The sequence below is a fragment of the Cibotium barometz genome, chromosome 58, assembly GCF_041138505.1.
Source record: "Cibotium barometz isolate CiBa-2024 chromosome 58, ASM4113850v1, whole genome shotgun sequence".
Lineage (NCBI taxonomy): Eukaryota > Viridiplantae > Streptophyta > Polypodiopsida > Cyatheales > Cibotiaceae > Cibotium > Cibotium barometz.
Window position 1 is genome coordinate 18,065,632 of NC_141103.1, and position 15,994 is coordinate 18,081,625.

The 15,994-nt window shown below is 49.3% G+C and overlaps 1 protein-coding gene across 1 annotated transcript; it reads left to right on the forward strand.

Moving 5' to 3' along the window:
• The first annotated feature begins 7,328 nt into the window (after window positions 1-7,328).
• LOC147605984 (putative RNA-dependent RNA polymerase 1) lies at window positions 7,329-11,411 on the forward strand. Its single transcript, XM_086792699.1, has 3 exons — window positions 7,329-9,286; window positions 9,669-9,819; window positions 10,422-11,411. Exons 1-3 carry the CDS (start codon window positions 7,815-7,817, stop codon window positions 11,220-11,222), a joined length of 2,424 nt encoding a protein of 807 aa, XP_086648825.1. The 5' UTR covers window positions 7,329-7,814; the 3' UTR covers window positions 11,223-11,411.
• The last annotated feature ends 4,583 nt before the right edge of the window (window positions 11,412-15,994 follow it).

Here is a 15,994-nt window from a genome sequence, read left to right on the forward strand (position 1 = left end):
ATCCAATAAACACACATTTTTCAGCTTTTGGATCCAGCTTAGTTCTCAACTCATCTGGCACATGCACATATGCAATGCATCCAAAGACTTTCAGATGAGACAAATTTGGTTTTCTGCCAGTAAACCTCTCCTCTGGAGTTACATCATGTATGGCTGCAGTTGGAGTCCTGTTCATGATGTATACTGCTGTAGAAATAGCCTCATCCCAATAGCAATGCGGCATATTCTTCTCTTCCATCAATGCTCGCGCAATCTCAGCAATGTGCCTATTTTTCCGCTCAGCAACTCCATTTTGCTGCGGAGTGTATCTGCATGTAAACTGTCTCCGAATACCATTCTTCTTCAAAAATTCAGAGAACTCATTGGAGAAGTACTCTCCCCCTCCATCTGACCTTAGGCACTTCACATATTTTCCTGTTTGCTTTTCAACCAAAACTCTGAAATTCTGAAAGTGAGTGAACACCTCTCTTCTCTTTCATGAAATATACCCACACTTTCCTTGTGTGGTCATCAATGAAAGTGACATAGTATCTGCAGCCTCCCATAGACACGGTCTTCGTAGGACCCCATACATCTGAATGCACAACATCTAGTGCATTTCTGCTCACATATCTGTTACGTGGAAACACATGCTTTGTTTGCTTCCCAAATTGGCATGCTTCACATATTTTCTGCATACCTTCCACTTTAAATTTTGGCAGCCCTGTCACAATTCCTTTTGTCTGCATAGACTTCAATCTCTGCACATTTACATGTCCAATTCTTTTATGCCATATGTCTGTGTCTGCAACAACTCCTGAACCATTTGCAAACATCGCAGCACTCATCTCAGGCATGTCTACATCCAACGTAAACATTCTGCCCACTCTGTTGCCTTTTGCAACCAACTTGCACTTGTCTTTGAAATCTTCAACATAACACCCATCTAGGTTAAACCGAACCTGCAAACCCTGCTCAATCATCTGGCCAACTGAAACCAGATTCTTTGTTATGTTCGGTACATGAAGTACATCTGCAAGGTACTTCACTTTGCCATCCTGCATAGATAATGGCACATCTCCAACGTGGGCAATTGGATGAGCAGTGTCATCCCCTGTTTCCACAAAACCTGGTCTTTCCGGGTTTTTCATCTCCTTGAACCACTCCCCATGACTCGTCATGTGGTTCGAAGCGCCTGAATCCACATACCATACATTATCTTTTTGTGCTGCATCAACATTTTCAAACATGGCATTCACAACATGCTGCATAACAAACAACCTTTCATTATCCTCATTATTTCTGCTTGAGGATGCATAGTTGTTTTGCTGCACTTTCCCATTTTGCATGTCAGCTTGCTTTTTATAACATTCTGACTGCACATGTCCAGGCTTACCACAATAATAACATTCACGTGCATCATTGTACTGCCTTTGCCAATTTCCACGGTCTCTTTGACTCCCCCTGCCTCTGAATTTACCTCTTCCACCTGCGTGTTGTTGTTGTTGTTGATTCTGGGACGGTTGTTGCTGCTGTTGCTGCTGGCCATAATTCTGATTACCTGTTCGGCCACCTCCTTGACCGCGTCCACGGCCTCCTCTACCTCGTCCTCTTCCTGAACTCGTGTAGGAGGCCTGTTGCTTTGAACTGTTTTTGCTTTGTGAAGACTGTTGGTCTTCACCCAAGTTCTTCTCTTCGATAATCAGCATAGACACCAAATCTGTAAAGTTGGGAATGTTTTCCCGAGTCTGAATAGACATCTTAAACGCCTTGTATTGTGGCCCGAGACCACGTAGACAGACTTCCACCTTGTCATCATCATCTACTGACACACCAATAGATGCAAGGGATTCGACAATACCCTTTATCTTCAGTGCATAGTCATTCACAGACATGCTCTTTTTCTCCACAGTATGAAGTTCATTCTTCAACTGTATCTTACGTGCCTTAGTATTTGTTTCATAAAGCTTTACCAAGGTGTCCCACGCCTCCTTGGGGGACTTGGCATCCTGAATATGCCCAATCATGGTGTCCTGTATACTAATGGAAAGCCAATACATAACCTTCCTGGCTCCTTGGTTCCAGTCTTTAAACTCTTTCACATCTGCAGCAGTAGGATTTATATCCGGTATTTCCGGTGCCTCTTCATGCTCACCTTCTATGTAGTCCCAATAGCCTTTTCCCATCAGGAAATTAGTCAACCTGAACCTCCAAGCATGGAAGTTATTCTTATCCAGCTTCTCAGCCACAATCTGTGTTATGCCATCATTAGACATCTTGCCAAACACACAATTTTACCAGAACCTGCACTCTGGTTTTTTCTGCACAAATGCTGTATTTTCTGCACAGCGGTACTGCAGTACTCTTAAATGTCACAACCAGTGACTTCAATGCACATATATACACCCAATGGCAACTGTAGACCTCTTTGCAGCACCCACAGTGTCTGCACAGTCAATCTGTCTTCCTGCAGTTCTTAAAACAGAGTTCTGCAGAGAATCGATGACTTACCCGTAGTGCTCGAAATCGCTTGCTTTCTGAAAAACGGAGGTCCAGACGCGCCCGAGACACGTTTTCGGCCCGAAAATTTCAGTCCGAAGGACTCTATAGTTGCCCTGTAGCTTTACTCCCGCGAAGAAAGCTCCTCAATCAGAGACCGTTTGCCGGTGCCTCCCGTAGAGCTCCCGACAAGGGTGTAGTCACCAACACAATAGGGAAGAGTAGTTGAAGCTCTTACCCTCGTACCGCTTCCTGTGGTTCTCTTGCTTGCAGCTCAGCCCTTAGCACGAACCAGGCTCTGATACCATGAAAAGATGCAGGGGGGAAGAGAGCTTGAGCTCTTGCAAGCACACACACACACTTATAAAACCCTAATAGAGAACACACAATGTGAGAGGCTGAAAATCTTCTTCTTCTCTACTCAACACTCAACACACCATATACAAGATAAGAGTACACATAATATGAAGGGTACTCAACCAATACATACACCGGTTCTCTATAGTGTGAACCCGACTAAATGAGCTGGCGCTATAACTATGCCAGTCTCTAGAATGGCTATCACACAGCCTGTCATCCCACTGGCCGCATATCACCCAAGATCTCACCAACCATGCCAGTGGTGTAAGTGTGGGGCCTATCCCCCAGGCGGGTCATCAGTGTCCACCGCCTCACTGGAGCTCGATATCTCAACACCCTTGGCTGCAGAGTACCTAGTGGATCTTCATAGAGATGCGAGCCTATGGTTTTAGCCTAGCTTTTGAGGACATATTTGCAGCCAGCCTACTTGCTGCTTGGGAGCACCTTAGGCCCACCCTCAGACAGATAGCTCTAGTTGCATCAAAGGAGTGGCTTCAGAAGCCTTTGGTCTGGAACCCCTTGATCCATTTACCCAGTGGCCACATGCTAGGGGCCCGACCGCACGTTTCTTGGGGTGCCTTCAGCATGGGACCAGCTAGGTCTCTTGGAGATTGGATCGCCCACAGAAAGTTACCGCCGAAGGTGTAGGAGAGAGGCCTGATAGGGATCTGAGGTGGAGATAGGCTCAGCATCGACATCGACTCAGCTATCCCTCAGGAGTGTCTAAGTCCCCGGAGCATATGAGGACAGTGGTCTGCTCACTTTCCCTATTGTATCCCATGGCAGACTAGAGAGATCTGAGCTTGCTTTGGAGGATTTTAGTGGTTGCACCTTGCAGAGGGTGAGTGTGATTGGTTTTCGGGCATAGGAATGGCATATTGATCCAGCACCGGCTAAGCTAGCCAGGGAGAGATTATGGCGGCTATGGATATGGGAGTGCCGCCCTATCACACGCCTGTAGTGGGATCTGGGAGAGTGGACTTGACATGATCCAGCGGATCAGGAGGAGACTTTGGATGTCCCCTTCTTTGCATACACTACGCAGCTAGGCCATAGGATCCAAATGCCCGAGATAGATGGCACACCAGCAGCAGCAGCACATTGGCAGTCTTAGGGCCTCTCACAGCGTTTCCTTTCAGATTTCTGGAAGACACTATGGGACAGCTTTCGGCCAAGAAAGATCACCCTCTTTCTTTGGTTGATGGCACATAGGAGTTTAGCGGTCGGTACTTGGCTGGCAGTTGGTGGTCGACCCGCCCGCGGTGCGGCCGCCCCCAGGAGACTCAGAGACATTGCCTTTGGCCCTTGGGATTGCCCGAAGGCTGAGCAGATTTGGCATAGGATTCTACGCATCTTCGCTATGGATTGGGCATCGACCTGGATCATGACATGGGGCATTGTCGCTTGGGCCACATAGGCTAGAGTGATCAAGGCTTATGGTGAGGAGGATGGGGGAGGGCTAGGCCTTAAGATCTCTCACCATCGTATTGCAGTAGTACTAGCCACAGTGGCACAGGCGCGATTGGCGGCTAGGTTCATGCCAGAGATGGGAGATTTGCGATAGCATAGCAGCCTGGCACATTTGGCATGCTAGATGCAACGAGGCCATCGAGGGTACCCACACATCGTCGGTGGAGACCATCAGGAGCATATGGCTTGATATCATTCCCACCCTCCGCGGTGGTCGGTGGGGGACGTTATAGGGAGGTTCAGATTGCATGTGGAAGTGGCTGGAAGCTTTTTTGCGACCTTGGAGGCCCGGCCCTTTCCTCACAGATAGAGGAGGAGACCCCATTTGGCCGACTCGACAAATAATCTGGCCAATTGGAAAAATACCAGAAAAATGGGGGAAAAACAGGAGAAAGTAAGGGTGGGCAACCCACAACCAAGGGCCATAAAAGGGATCAAATATGGGCACAATACATGGGAAGAATATGAGGATGAATATGCTAACAGTAACATACTTCCTCTCTTAAGACATTTCCACTCTTGGAAATAAAGCAAAGGAAACATAGCCACCTCAAACTTTTGCCTCCAAAATTAGGTTTCACACCTGTCTAACGAAACCACATAGCTAGGTATCCAAGAATAAGCTCTACTGAAGCTGCTATTCCTCCAGACTATTACCGTGGAAACAAGACAAAACCAGAACCTACTTAGGCTCTTGAGGAACATAGCAATCCCTCAAATCCTCGAGAAGTTGGAAACGTGAATCACCGAGATAGAGACAGCTACAACATAATACCCCATACCTAGGGAATAACTTCCCAACCTTCCCCGATCATAATGTCTCAGAACTCTTGGGTACTCTCAAACAAACCAGCATTCTATGCCATACGTAGGGAATGACTTCCCAACGTTCCCCGATCGTAATGTCTCAGAACTCTTGGGTGACTCCCCTGAGTGAATGCCTCCTATCAAAATATAACAGTGCTTAAGTCCCATAGTTACCCGAGATGAAGGTTGAAACCCATACATCAGCATACTCCGACTGTAATCAGTATCCAAATGCTAGTACAACATTGACAAAGCTGACCATCGGGATGTATCCCTCCCAATCAGATGGTCACCTGGAGACGTATGCATAAAGCATATCCTCCAAAACCTAATGCACCCTGATGTTTGCCCAATAGATTGAGGATGATCAACAAATACTTCCCTATTCGAGAATCATATAGTTATCAGGTATCTCTGCACTCTCATCATAAGTAAACTTAGAGAACGTTCCTATCAAGACCGTGTTCAATCGAGAACAACACTGATATAAGACATCGAGACTCTGTTCAAACCAGAACACCGCTAATAAAAACCCTCTAGTACAAGTCAATACCTGTCAATGCAAATCCATGCAATGACTACAAACCATCCGCCCTTTTCCAGGGTTACCTACTCCTAGAGTTGTACCTTCAAGTTCTTAATTCAAGGAAAACCAAGCTATCGAAACCTGTACTAAACATAACCCAGCTATCGCCAAGAGCCCTATGCTTAGCATCATCTTAGGCATATTTGACAAAATCATATGGTCTCTTGGTGCTGAATGCGTACAACATTCCACCAAAATGTGATATATTCTCTGCTGGCTGACAAACCGAGGACAATCATCATGAGCAGGAACTCAGCCCAGCCAATCCTGATTGCTTGCAGTATCTTGAAACTTCAAGTTTTGCCCAATCACTGTGTCAAGGTAATCCAGATGCCAAACAGCATCACAATGCTATTGGGACCGGTTCGAACTAGTATAACCCACTTGTTAGCACTCTACCACACAATCCCAGATAACAAAGCCAATAATTGGATATTTGCCACATTAAAGGATAGAGCTCATACCTCATGAACAAAGGTAAGTAAAACATCAGTTTTACCATGCAAAAATCACGAGTTTTGGATCACATCAGAGGTTAAAACATCTAGGGAACACAAGGATCATTTTTATAGTTTTTTTTTTTTTTTTTTGGGGGGGGGGGGGGGGGGGGGGGGGGGGGGGGCTTCATATAGTTAGCAAGCGCTACACTATTCAGACGTGAAAAAATAGGGCAAAAATTAGGGAATATTTTTCTATTCTCGATCCGACCATCGATTCACCCTGTTGGGAACCCATATGTTTTCTTGCCCGGCCAAACGCACATGCCTTGGTGTCTATTGTTGTTGCCTGAGCTTGGGTATTCAGTGTTGCGCTTATCCTCGTGGTTCTAGACACGACTTTGACTATGTCTAGCACCTGGCTCTTGGCTTAATAAGCTACCTAGACCTACGCACAAAGATCAGTCCAAGTGGGTTGTAATTGCATGCGGGAAAATGCACTGACTTGACACCTCCTATGACCTAGACCTAGACCTGATGGCTCACAACATGCACAATGCTCATCAAAAAAGTAACTTGGCAGTTTACTCTCTACAGATGTCCGTATGGCACCCTAGTACAGTTGGTCCAGGTGACAATTGAACGACCTACACACACCAATAATGTGCACAGCACAGGACTTGATAGTGCAGCATCAGAGCTGTATGGAAAGCCTTAGTTGAGTTTTATGTAGGACTTGATGGTGCTAGGCTAATGCAATAAGAATATGCAGTGAAAGGCTCATTTGAGCGATTAATGAATTTGAAGGTGTTAAGTCACAATCATGACACTATATTAATCTCAGAAGAGATGCTTTTATGAAAGCACTAGACTGTGTGTTCGTCTCTTTGTACACTAGCATTATCACATCTATTTGGTGAAGCTAGTGTTTACTCACAGAGAAACTCCCACCATGGAGATTGGCTGTATTGTGTAATATGTCTTTGAGAGCTTGTCTGATTTAGCAGCGTTGGAACTAGATGCTTTGAGAATCAAGTGCAAACTAACATCAGTAATGGAGAAGCTTTGCTATTATGATTTTTTTCAAACTAGTGGTTTGTTGGTGTAGATTGTTTCAAGAAATTTTCAGTGGTAAATTCTTGGGAGTTCCTGTTTTTGAAATATGTCTAGTTGATAACTGATATCAAATGTTTTGAAGTGATAGCTGACATATTTGAAGCTACAATGGCATACTTCTTCTGCAGACAAAACATGCACCGAAGATTCGACAAAAGATTGTAGCAAACAAAAGGAAAAGGGGCAAAGAATTTGTCACTGATAGATACACCTTCTTCCGAGAAAACCCGGAGGATCAGGAGCATCCATGGTACCGGTGCACAGATTTCACAGACAACCAGTGTATCGGACAGTCTTCTTCTTATTATCTGGAGATTCCCACAGCAGAACAACACTTGTATCAGAATCTAACTGACAGGTTGTTGGGTGTCCAGGCATTCCAATACTCAGAAAACATTTCTGTAGAAACGGGTTGTTTGTACTCCGTACCACATGGTCTTGTACCTCTCATTGGATCTGCTGATATTTACAAGCTTCCGTTTTATCTAATTTTTCAAATCAACAATCTTGTACAACAAGGAATTCTTAGTGGTCCAAGCCTTAAGAGTGTGTGTTTTAACATGCTACATCCTTCAGTTACACCACTTCCCTACACAGAAATGGTGCTAAAGAAGCTTTCAAACGGGAAAGAGGCCTGCTACAATCTGGTGGATTGGTTTCAAAGTCAAGTCAAACCCCTACAAGATGGATGTTCAACAAACTTCCTCAATAGAAAGCTAGATGAAGGCTTGATACGCGTGTACCGTCTTACCATAACTCCAACCAAGGTGTATTGCCTAGGACCCGAAGTAGAGGTTTCAAACCGAGTCATCCGGCACCATATGGATCACATGGAGGATTTTGTTCGGGTCCACTTTACTGACGAAGATATGGGCACTCTTTCTTCCAAAGCATTGACAGTCTCTTCAGACAAGTTCTCAAAAATTCAAGTCAAATCAGAACACACAGAAATCTATCACAGGATTCGCAGGATCTTAAAGGAGGGTATTGAATTGTGTGGGAAAAGGTTTGAATTCCTTGCTTTCTCTGCAAGCCAGCTCCGAGAACATTCAGTTTGGATGTTTGCTTCAGGTCAAACCACTACAGCAGGTTGCATTCGAGCATGGATGGGCGACTTCATGAGCATCAAAAACATTGCAAATTGTGCAGCTCGGATGGGGCAGTGCTTCAGTGCATCAAAAAAGGGCCCAGATGTTAATGGGTATGAAATCGAGGAGATTCCAGATATTGAAAGGAAGGTTGGGAGTATGAAGTATTGCTTTTCAGATGGGATAGGAAAAATATCCACGATTTTTGCCGCAGAGGTGGCAGAAAAATGTGGCTATAAGAGCTTGGGAAGAAAAGCACCATCTGCATTCCAAATACGGTATGGTGGCTACAAAGGTGTGGTGGCCATTGATCCGACATCTTCCTACAAACTTTCTTTAAGGCCAAGCATGAAGAAATTTCAGTCAAAGCTTGTTTCACTTGATATACTTGAATGGACCCGCTTTCTACCATGCTACCTAAACCGGCAGATCATCACCCTCCTATCTACACTTGGAATAGAAGACAATATTTTTGAAGAGATGCAAATGGAGAGGATCTCCTTAATAAACAGAGTCCTAACTAACAAGGATGTTGCTCTGGAGATGATACAGGTCTGTTGTGGGGGGGAGTATCATAAGATTTTGGTAGAGATGCTCACGGCCGGATACCATCCAGGTTGTGAGCCATTTCTTTCTAGCATGTTGCAAGCCTTTAAAGCAGCCCAAATTCAAGAGATTTGCAAAAAGTCCAAGATTTTTGTTCCGAAAGGAAGAGTGTTAATGGGTTGCTTGGACGAGACTGCAAATTTAGATTATGGGGAAGTTTTTGTGAAAATCTCGACATCCAATGCCACACATGATAGTGCTCATGTCGTTCAAGGAAAAGTTGTCGTGGCAAAGAATCCCTGCCTCCACCCGGGGGACATTCGTGTTTTGCATGCAGTAGATTCACCTCTTCTTCAGCACATGGTTGATTGTATTGTTTTTCCACAGAAAGGGAGCAGGTATTCTTCTTTGAAGCTTATTTTCTTCTCTTCCAGTGTAAAATCTGTTTTGAGTACTAGCAGGCTCCTACCCAAGTGGTTAATTCATGGCGAACCCTACTCAAGAGTTTAAACCCAGACACCCTCTCGAAAAATGGAAAATGTTCCTAGCTTTGGTATTGCCTCTAATTTTTGCAAGGCATAATGGTTCAAATGGTTATGCTTGAGTGATGCTTACAAGGACCTAAAGTAACTGTCAATTTCTGCTGCACAGCAACACTAAAGATGGGGTGGACTTTCCACTAGAATTATAAATAATGCCATTGCCTCGTGCTTTTACTTTGTCTTTGCCATTCTTGTTGAGAAACAAATCACGCTTACGAGAAACCATCTGACTTTGCAGACCACATCCAAATGAATGCTCTGGCAGTGATCTAGATGGGGATCTCTACTTTGTGACATGGGATGTGAGGCTGATTCCTTCAGGGATGGACATGCCCATGGAGTACTACCCACCTAATCCAGTTTCTCTGGATCATCCTCCAACTCTTCAGGTACATTGCAATCCACTTTCGAGCTACGATGGTAGAACGATCAAAACATACAAAAATTAGCAGTTTATGTCAGTAATGTTTTTTCTAAGCATGCTTGTGATGTGCCTTTGCTGTGCATGCTCTCTCTCTCTCTCTCTCTCTCTCTCTCTCTCTCTCTCTCTCATCAGTTGTACCTTGTTTTGGTCTCATGGGCCATTTCGGCCTTTAGGAGACCTTAATATATCTTTCTTTCTTTCTTTCTCTCTCTCTCCCTCTCTCTCTCTCTCACAGTAATTTTTTTTATAAGAACAAACACACTCGTGATGTGCCTGTTCTCTGCATGGCACAATCATCTCTCTCTCTCTCTCTCTCTCTCTCTCACACACACACACACACACAGGCATCCATCTTGGGAGGACCTCTAGTTTCCAGTTTTCATTTACATTATGCTTTGTTTAGATTTAGGTGATGCCATGGTGTGTGTGAAGGACTGAGTAGCAAGGAGAGCCGGATTTGTGTATGACACAAGGAAATGGTGGCCCTCCTTTCTTTGTTTTAGAATAGATGTCAAATTTGAAAAAACAAAAAAGAGCAATTTGAGAATTGTATTTAACTGTGTTCAGGAAATCCAAACATATTTTGTGGACTACATGAGCAATGACAGTCTGGGGACTATAGCAAATGCTCATGTAGTCTTTGCTGACAAGGAGCCTGAAAAGGCTAGATCTTGGCAATGTAAAGAACTTGCCGAGCTTTCTTCAATTGCTGTGGACTTCCCAAAAACCGGAGTGCCAGCTATACTTCCCAAATACTTGCGCCCGCATTCATATCCTGATTTCATGGAGAAAAACGGCAAGAATGGTAAGAAAATCTACACATCTTCTGGAATTCTGGGGAAGCTTTACAGGGCAGCAAAAGCAGCAGCCAGTGCAGATCCTGTGACAAGATGTGCAAGAGATTTTTGTGAGTTCTATGATGAAGACTTGGTGGTCAAGGGCCTTGAAGATCATGTAAAAAAGGCTCTGTTGTACAAGAAACTTTACAATGAAAAGCTTACTGCATTGATGGAGTTTTATGGAGTCCAGAGTGAGGCAGAGATGCTAACAGGGTTCTTCTGCCAGTTGCACCCGACCCTGAACAATTCATCAAAAAGGGTTCAAGATAGAATACAGGAGGCTGTTGTTGCCCTCAAAAAGGAGGCCAGAAGCTGGTTTGATGGCATGGGCAATGAGGCTGGACATCCCCATGCAAATGAAGAGTATGCAAGAGCTTCAGCATGGTATCATGTGACATACCATCCCAAGTTTTTTGCGGCGAATGGCCCTTGTGGAAATGGAGAGGCTCACTTGTTAAGCTTCCCATGGGTGGTTTACGACATGTTGTTGCGTATTAAGAAATTCAATCGACTTGTCAGAGAGTCCTAAATGGATCTATGATTTTAAGTTGGGCAGCAATATGGTGTTTTGTGAAGTTTTTGATGTCTTTTTCAGCTCAATCTTTCTTTGTTGTTTCCATCCAAGTGAGAAGCTTTAAAATTTTTCTCTAATCTAATGATTGGAGCTGCTACCTCACTCTCCCCAAGGACTCTTAAGCACCTTTACAGACAGATCTACAGCCCATTGGACTGGCTGGGAGAAGATTCTCTCTCTCTCTCTCTCTCTCTCTCTCTCTCTTATGGTTTTCATGCATCTGATTGCTTATGGAGGGATCCTGGGTTTCACTCTCATTTCTGCACTAATCATATACATTGTTCATTGTATGGATCATATATCGTTCCCAATATGGATTATATGTGGTCTTCTCACTTGGCTATGGTGCCAAAAGAACTCTCTCTCGCGTAGCCCGCTGCCCCCAGCGCCTCCCCCTTCGCAGTCGCCGCCGCCTCCTCCCCCTCCTCCTTCACCCGCCTGTCCCCGCAGCCCTTCCTCCCCTCCGCCTTCACCCGCCTGTCCCCGCAGCCCTTCCTCCCCTCCGCCTTCATTCCGCCTGCCCCCCTCTGCCCCCCGCCTGAGCCAGACCCTTCCGCCCCTGGCCTTCCTCTTCCGCGCCGCCCTCCACTTCCCCCCCCTTTTTTCTCGCCTTCTCTGCGCAGCCCCCCCCTCGCCATCTTTCTTCCTCCGCCTCTCTCCCTCCCCCCCGCCCGCCTTTTTCCACCTCTTTTCCCCCCCCTCCCTGCGTCGTCGGCTTCTCCGCCCCCCGTCCCTGCGTCTCCCTTTCTCCCTGCCTCAGCCCCCCCCATCCCCCCCCCCCCCTTTTTTTGTTTTTTTCGGCGTCTTCAGCGGAGTGGCGTGGTCTTTCTTGGGTTCGTCTCGTCGATTCAGCCAGTACCTGGTCTTTTTCCCCTAGGAGGACTCCATGGCAGCCTCTCCGTCAGCCCCGACCGATACAGGTCTTCGACTAGACTTCTCAGATGCAGAGCAGCAGCTTCTCGCGTCCTCCGTTTCTTCTTTGGAGGCCTCCTCCTTGGTTTGCAAGGTGGTGGGTAGCCGCCCAATGCGGAGAGAGTTACGCGACCTACTTCAGGGTAGCCTCATCGGCGAGACTGCCAGAATCGTCAGCGTGGATTTTTTAGGCCGCGGCTACTACCAGGTGGAGTTCGAGTCCCCACCAGCAGCTCAGAGGGTGCTGGCTCGGAGCCCCATTGCCCTACGCTCCTCTCGGGCGTTCTTGGCGCGATGGACACACGGTTTCGACCCATCGTCTGATCCACTGGCAGGCGCGACTGGATTCCCCATCACCGTCTGCTTTCCAGGTCTCCGAAGGGAGTACTTGCCCCTCCTGCCGGCCATAGGCAAGGCTATCGGGCAGGTGGTGGAGGTGCCACAGACCGCGGCTTCAGTGGTTGCTCGGGCAGCAGGACTCCCGGCCATTCGTGTTGTTGTTTCGTCACCGGAGTCCCTCCCGAAGACGATCCTCCTCCCTTGTCTTTCTGGAGGACATCTGATTCAGCGCGTGGAGTATTCGGGCCTCCCCGGTCAGTGCTTCATATGTCGGGAGATGGGCCATCTCGCACGCTCCTGTCCCCGCAAGGGGGCTAATCCTTCACGCTTTGCTGCCTCTGGACCCCCTGCGGGAGACCCGAGAGGTGGCCATCCACCTCCGAGACCGGACATCTCTGGCTCGTCACAGCAGGCGCCACCATCGGACGAGCAGGCTCCGGCGGAGGACACCGCACAGACTCAGGAGGCTGGAGGCTGGCAGGAGGTTCGCCGGCGGAAACGCCCGGCTCGCAGGGACCGTCGCAGACGCCAGCAGGCAGCGCAGGCTGGCGGACAGGATGGTGGACGGGCGACTCCGGCTGGCCCACAGGCACCTACCCGTATTTATGCTCCAGTCAGGGATAGGCGGCCGGTAGGTCCCACCCCGATGGACGAGGATTCAGTCTCAGTGCCCGTTGCTGAGGCCGATGGAGGAGTCTCCCACGTGGAGACCCCACTCCCGCCTCCCCCCGCGGGGGGCCCCGCCCCCTCCTTGGAGCAGTTCCCTGAGGATCCCCGGCCACACTCTGCGACCCCCGGCTCCCCGCCCCCCCACCCGGAGAGCACTCTTCCCTCCTCCCCCCCTCCCCCCCCCCGCCCCCCCCCTCCCTCCTCCCCCGGCGGCCCCCCCTGACTCCTATCCTCTGGCAGATGCCTTTCCATCCTCCCCTCGCTCTCCCCCCTCCTCGCCGCGCGCCCCCATCCCTCCTTCAGCCTCTCCAGGATACTTCGCCAGACCACCCACTGCCCCGGGGCAGCGCAGCTGGGTAGGCCAGAGTTCAGTCCAGCGGCTGTTTCACCGCCACTCCGGGCCGGTGGAGATGGCGATCCTCGCTTCACCCGCCACAGAGTTCGCCCCAGCCTCCCCTGGGGGGCCCCCGCGAGTGATGGGGCTACCAGTGGATTACAGTTTTTTCAGGTGCCTCCAGCTGGATGCTGGCCCATTCGAGACTCTGGTCGCGCCCCTGCGAGTTTGCGTGGTGTGCCATCCCTCGCGTTCTCCTTCAGTGGTGAGCAGCATGGTGGCCTTCTCCTTTCCTCTCAGCGTTGCCCCAGACACAGCCTGGGATTGCAGCTCTGTAGAGGAAGTTCTGCGTGACCAGATACTGGAGTTTTCTCACCACTTCAGCGACCTGGGGCTCACGGATCTACTGCAGACCCGACTTCACTCAGCCCGCATGAGCCTGTTTGGTATAGGAGATTGGCGGGTGGATCCGGTCCACACATCAGTTGAGGCGGTGCTACTGATTCTCCTCCATGCCGCCCCGAGGGTGCAGCCTTCCTTTAGGTACTTATATGCAGAGGATTGGTCTCACGCCTATGCTCTGGATAGGGCGAAGGCGGAGTGGGGCTGGACTCAGACACAGGTCACCCTCTTTCTGGAGAGACTCCGCACCCGGACGGACAGTGATTATTCTCCCTCCAAGCCGGCGCCCAAGACTCCTAGAGTGGAGGGCAGATCATCCGGGCCGGCTGAGAGGGGTGAGCCAGTGGCGGCTTCTTCACTTGCCTCAGCTCATCCATGAGGATCCTCTCATGGAACATCCAGGGTCTCGGTGGACATCGCTGCCACATTGGTCGGGGCAGACTTCGTCAGGAGATCCAGAGGGCTCTCGTTGGAGGACCCATAGATATTCTTTTCATCCAGGAGCACCACCTTTCTGCCGGGCGTACCCGCATCTGCGGGAAGATCTTGCCAGGCAGGAGTCACACTTTTTGGTCCCCGGCATATGGCCCCCAGGGGAACCAGGGCGGAGTATGCATCTCAGTCAGCGAGCAGCTTCTTTCTGAGGTTGTGGACTCTGGCACTTTGGTTCAGGGTCGAGCGCAGTGGGTCATCCTTCGGGTTGGGGAAGACCGCATTGGCTTCCTCAACTTCTACGCCCCTAACGGGGCGTCCGGGAGAGCCGAGTTCTGGAGCACCATCAGGCAGTCCCTCCCCTTGGCAGACCACTGGTGCCTAGGAGGGGATTGCAACATGCTGGAGGACGCAGAGGATAGGATGGGGGGCAGCCAGGAGACCATTCATGGGCCAGAGCTAGCTGCCTGGGAGGAGCTAGTGCTATAGGTGAGAGGCCAGGATCCGTGGACTCTCCCGGAGTTTGGCAGGTTGCAGGGGAGTCTATCTTTCTCGCGCTCGGATAGACGAGCCACAGGCGTTAACCTTTCCCGCATCGACAGATTCTACATTGATGAGTGGGCCTGTGATAGAGGCGGCACTGTGGGCATACTTGCTGGCTCCTCCTTTTCAGACCACTTCCCAGTGCTTCTCCAGATTGAGGACCCTACGAGAGGAGAGCGGGGCCAGAGCGTCCGGATTCCTGATTGTCTCATAGAGGAGCCTGACATCGCACTCAGAGTTGAGCAGGTCTGGCAGGAGCTACAGTTCAGGAGAGGCTCGGCAGCCAGTGATCTTGCCAGTGGCTTGCAGGAGATTAGTCGGATGCTCAGACTGGCTGCCTTGGACCGTCTGGAGGCCTTCAGGGAGCAGGAGAGGAGCCTTCGGAGGAGTTTAGCGTCCCTCCAGAGACTCCAGGAGAGAGATCCTCTGAGCCCTTGGATCTCTGAGCAGATGGAGACAGCTCGCACTGAGATCAGATCCATCGAGGAGAGGCGGGTGGAGTTCCGATTCCATTCTCGGTCTTCTTTTTGGACTCAGGCTGGAGATAGAGTGACTCGGGATTTCTTTGAGGCGACTGGGCCTCGCTTCAGACGAGAGGGTCTCAGGCGGCTTCGTCAGGCTGATGGCCAGGTTGTGGTGGATCCCCCCAGGGTGCGGGCGATAGCCACAGATTTTTACAGGGTTCTTCTCTCTGCTGAGCCGGCAGACGACAGGGTGAGAGAGGCTAGGGAGGCAGTCTGGAGCTTCACGAGACCGGTTGTGCCGGCCCATCTACAGCACTCCCTTCTCTCCCCCTTCTCGGATACGGAGCTGGAGGAGGCTCTTCAGGCATTACCGCGGGGCAAATGCCCAGGAGAGGACGGTCTTTCAGTGGCTTTCTTCCAGAGGTACTGGGGCCTCCTTCATAGGGGCTTCAGATTGGCATTCCAGGAGATTATGGAGACGGGAGTCATGCCGGACAGCATTGCAGAGGGGTTGATTCACTTGATCCCCAAAGAGGGCGGAGACAGACTGGAGATTAGACAGTGGAGACCGATCACCTTGCTAGGCACGGCCTACAAGGTCCTAGCTAAGGCGATCAGCAGGCGGCTTCAGC

Excerpts from the sequence above, each read along its gene's own strand:
- LOC147605984 (XM_086792699.1), top strand. The coding sequence starts at position 7,815 with ATGCTACATCCTTCAGTTACACCACTTCCCTACACAGAAATGGTGCTA. Across the intron at positions 9,287-9,668 it reads TTTCCACAGAAAGGGAGCAG|ACCACATCCAAATGAATGCT; the intron begins GTATTCTTCTTT and ends CTGACTTTGCAG. Across the intron at positions 9,820-10,421 it reads ATCATCCTCCAACTCTTCAG|GAAATCCAAACATATTTTGT; the intron begins GTACATTGCAAT and ends AACTGTGTTCAG.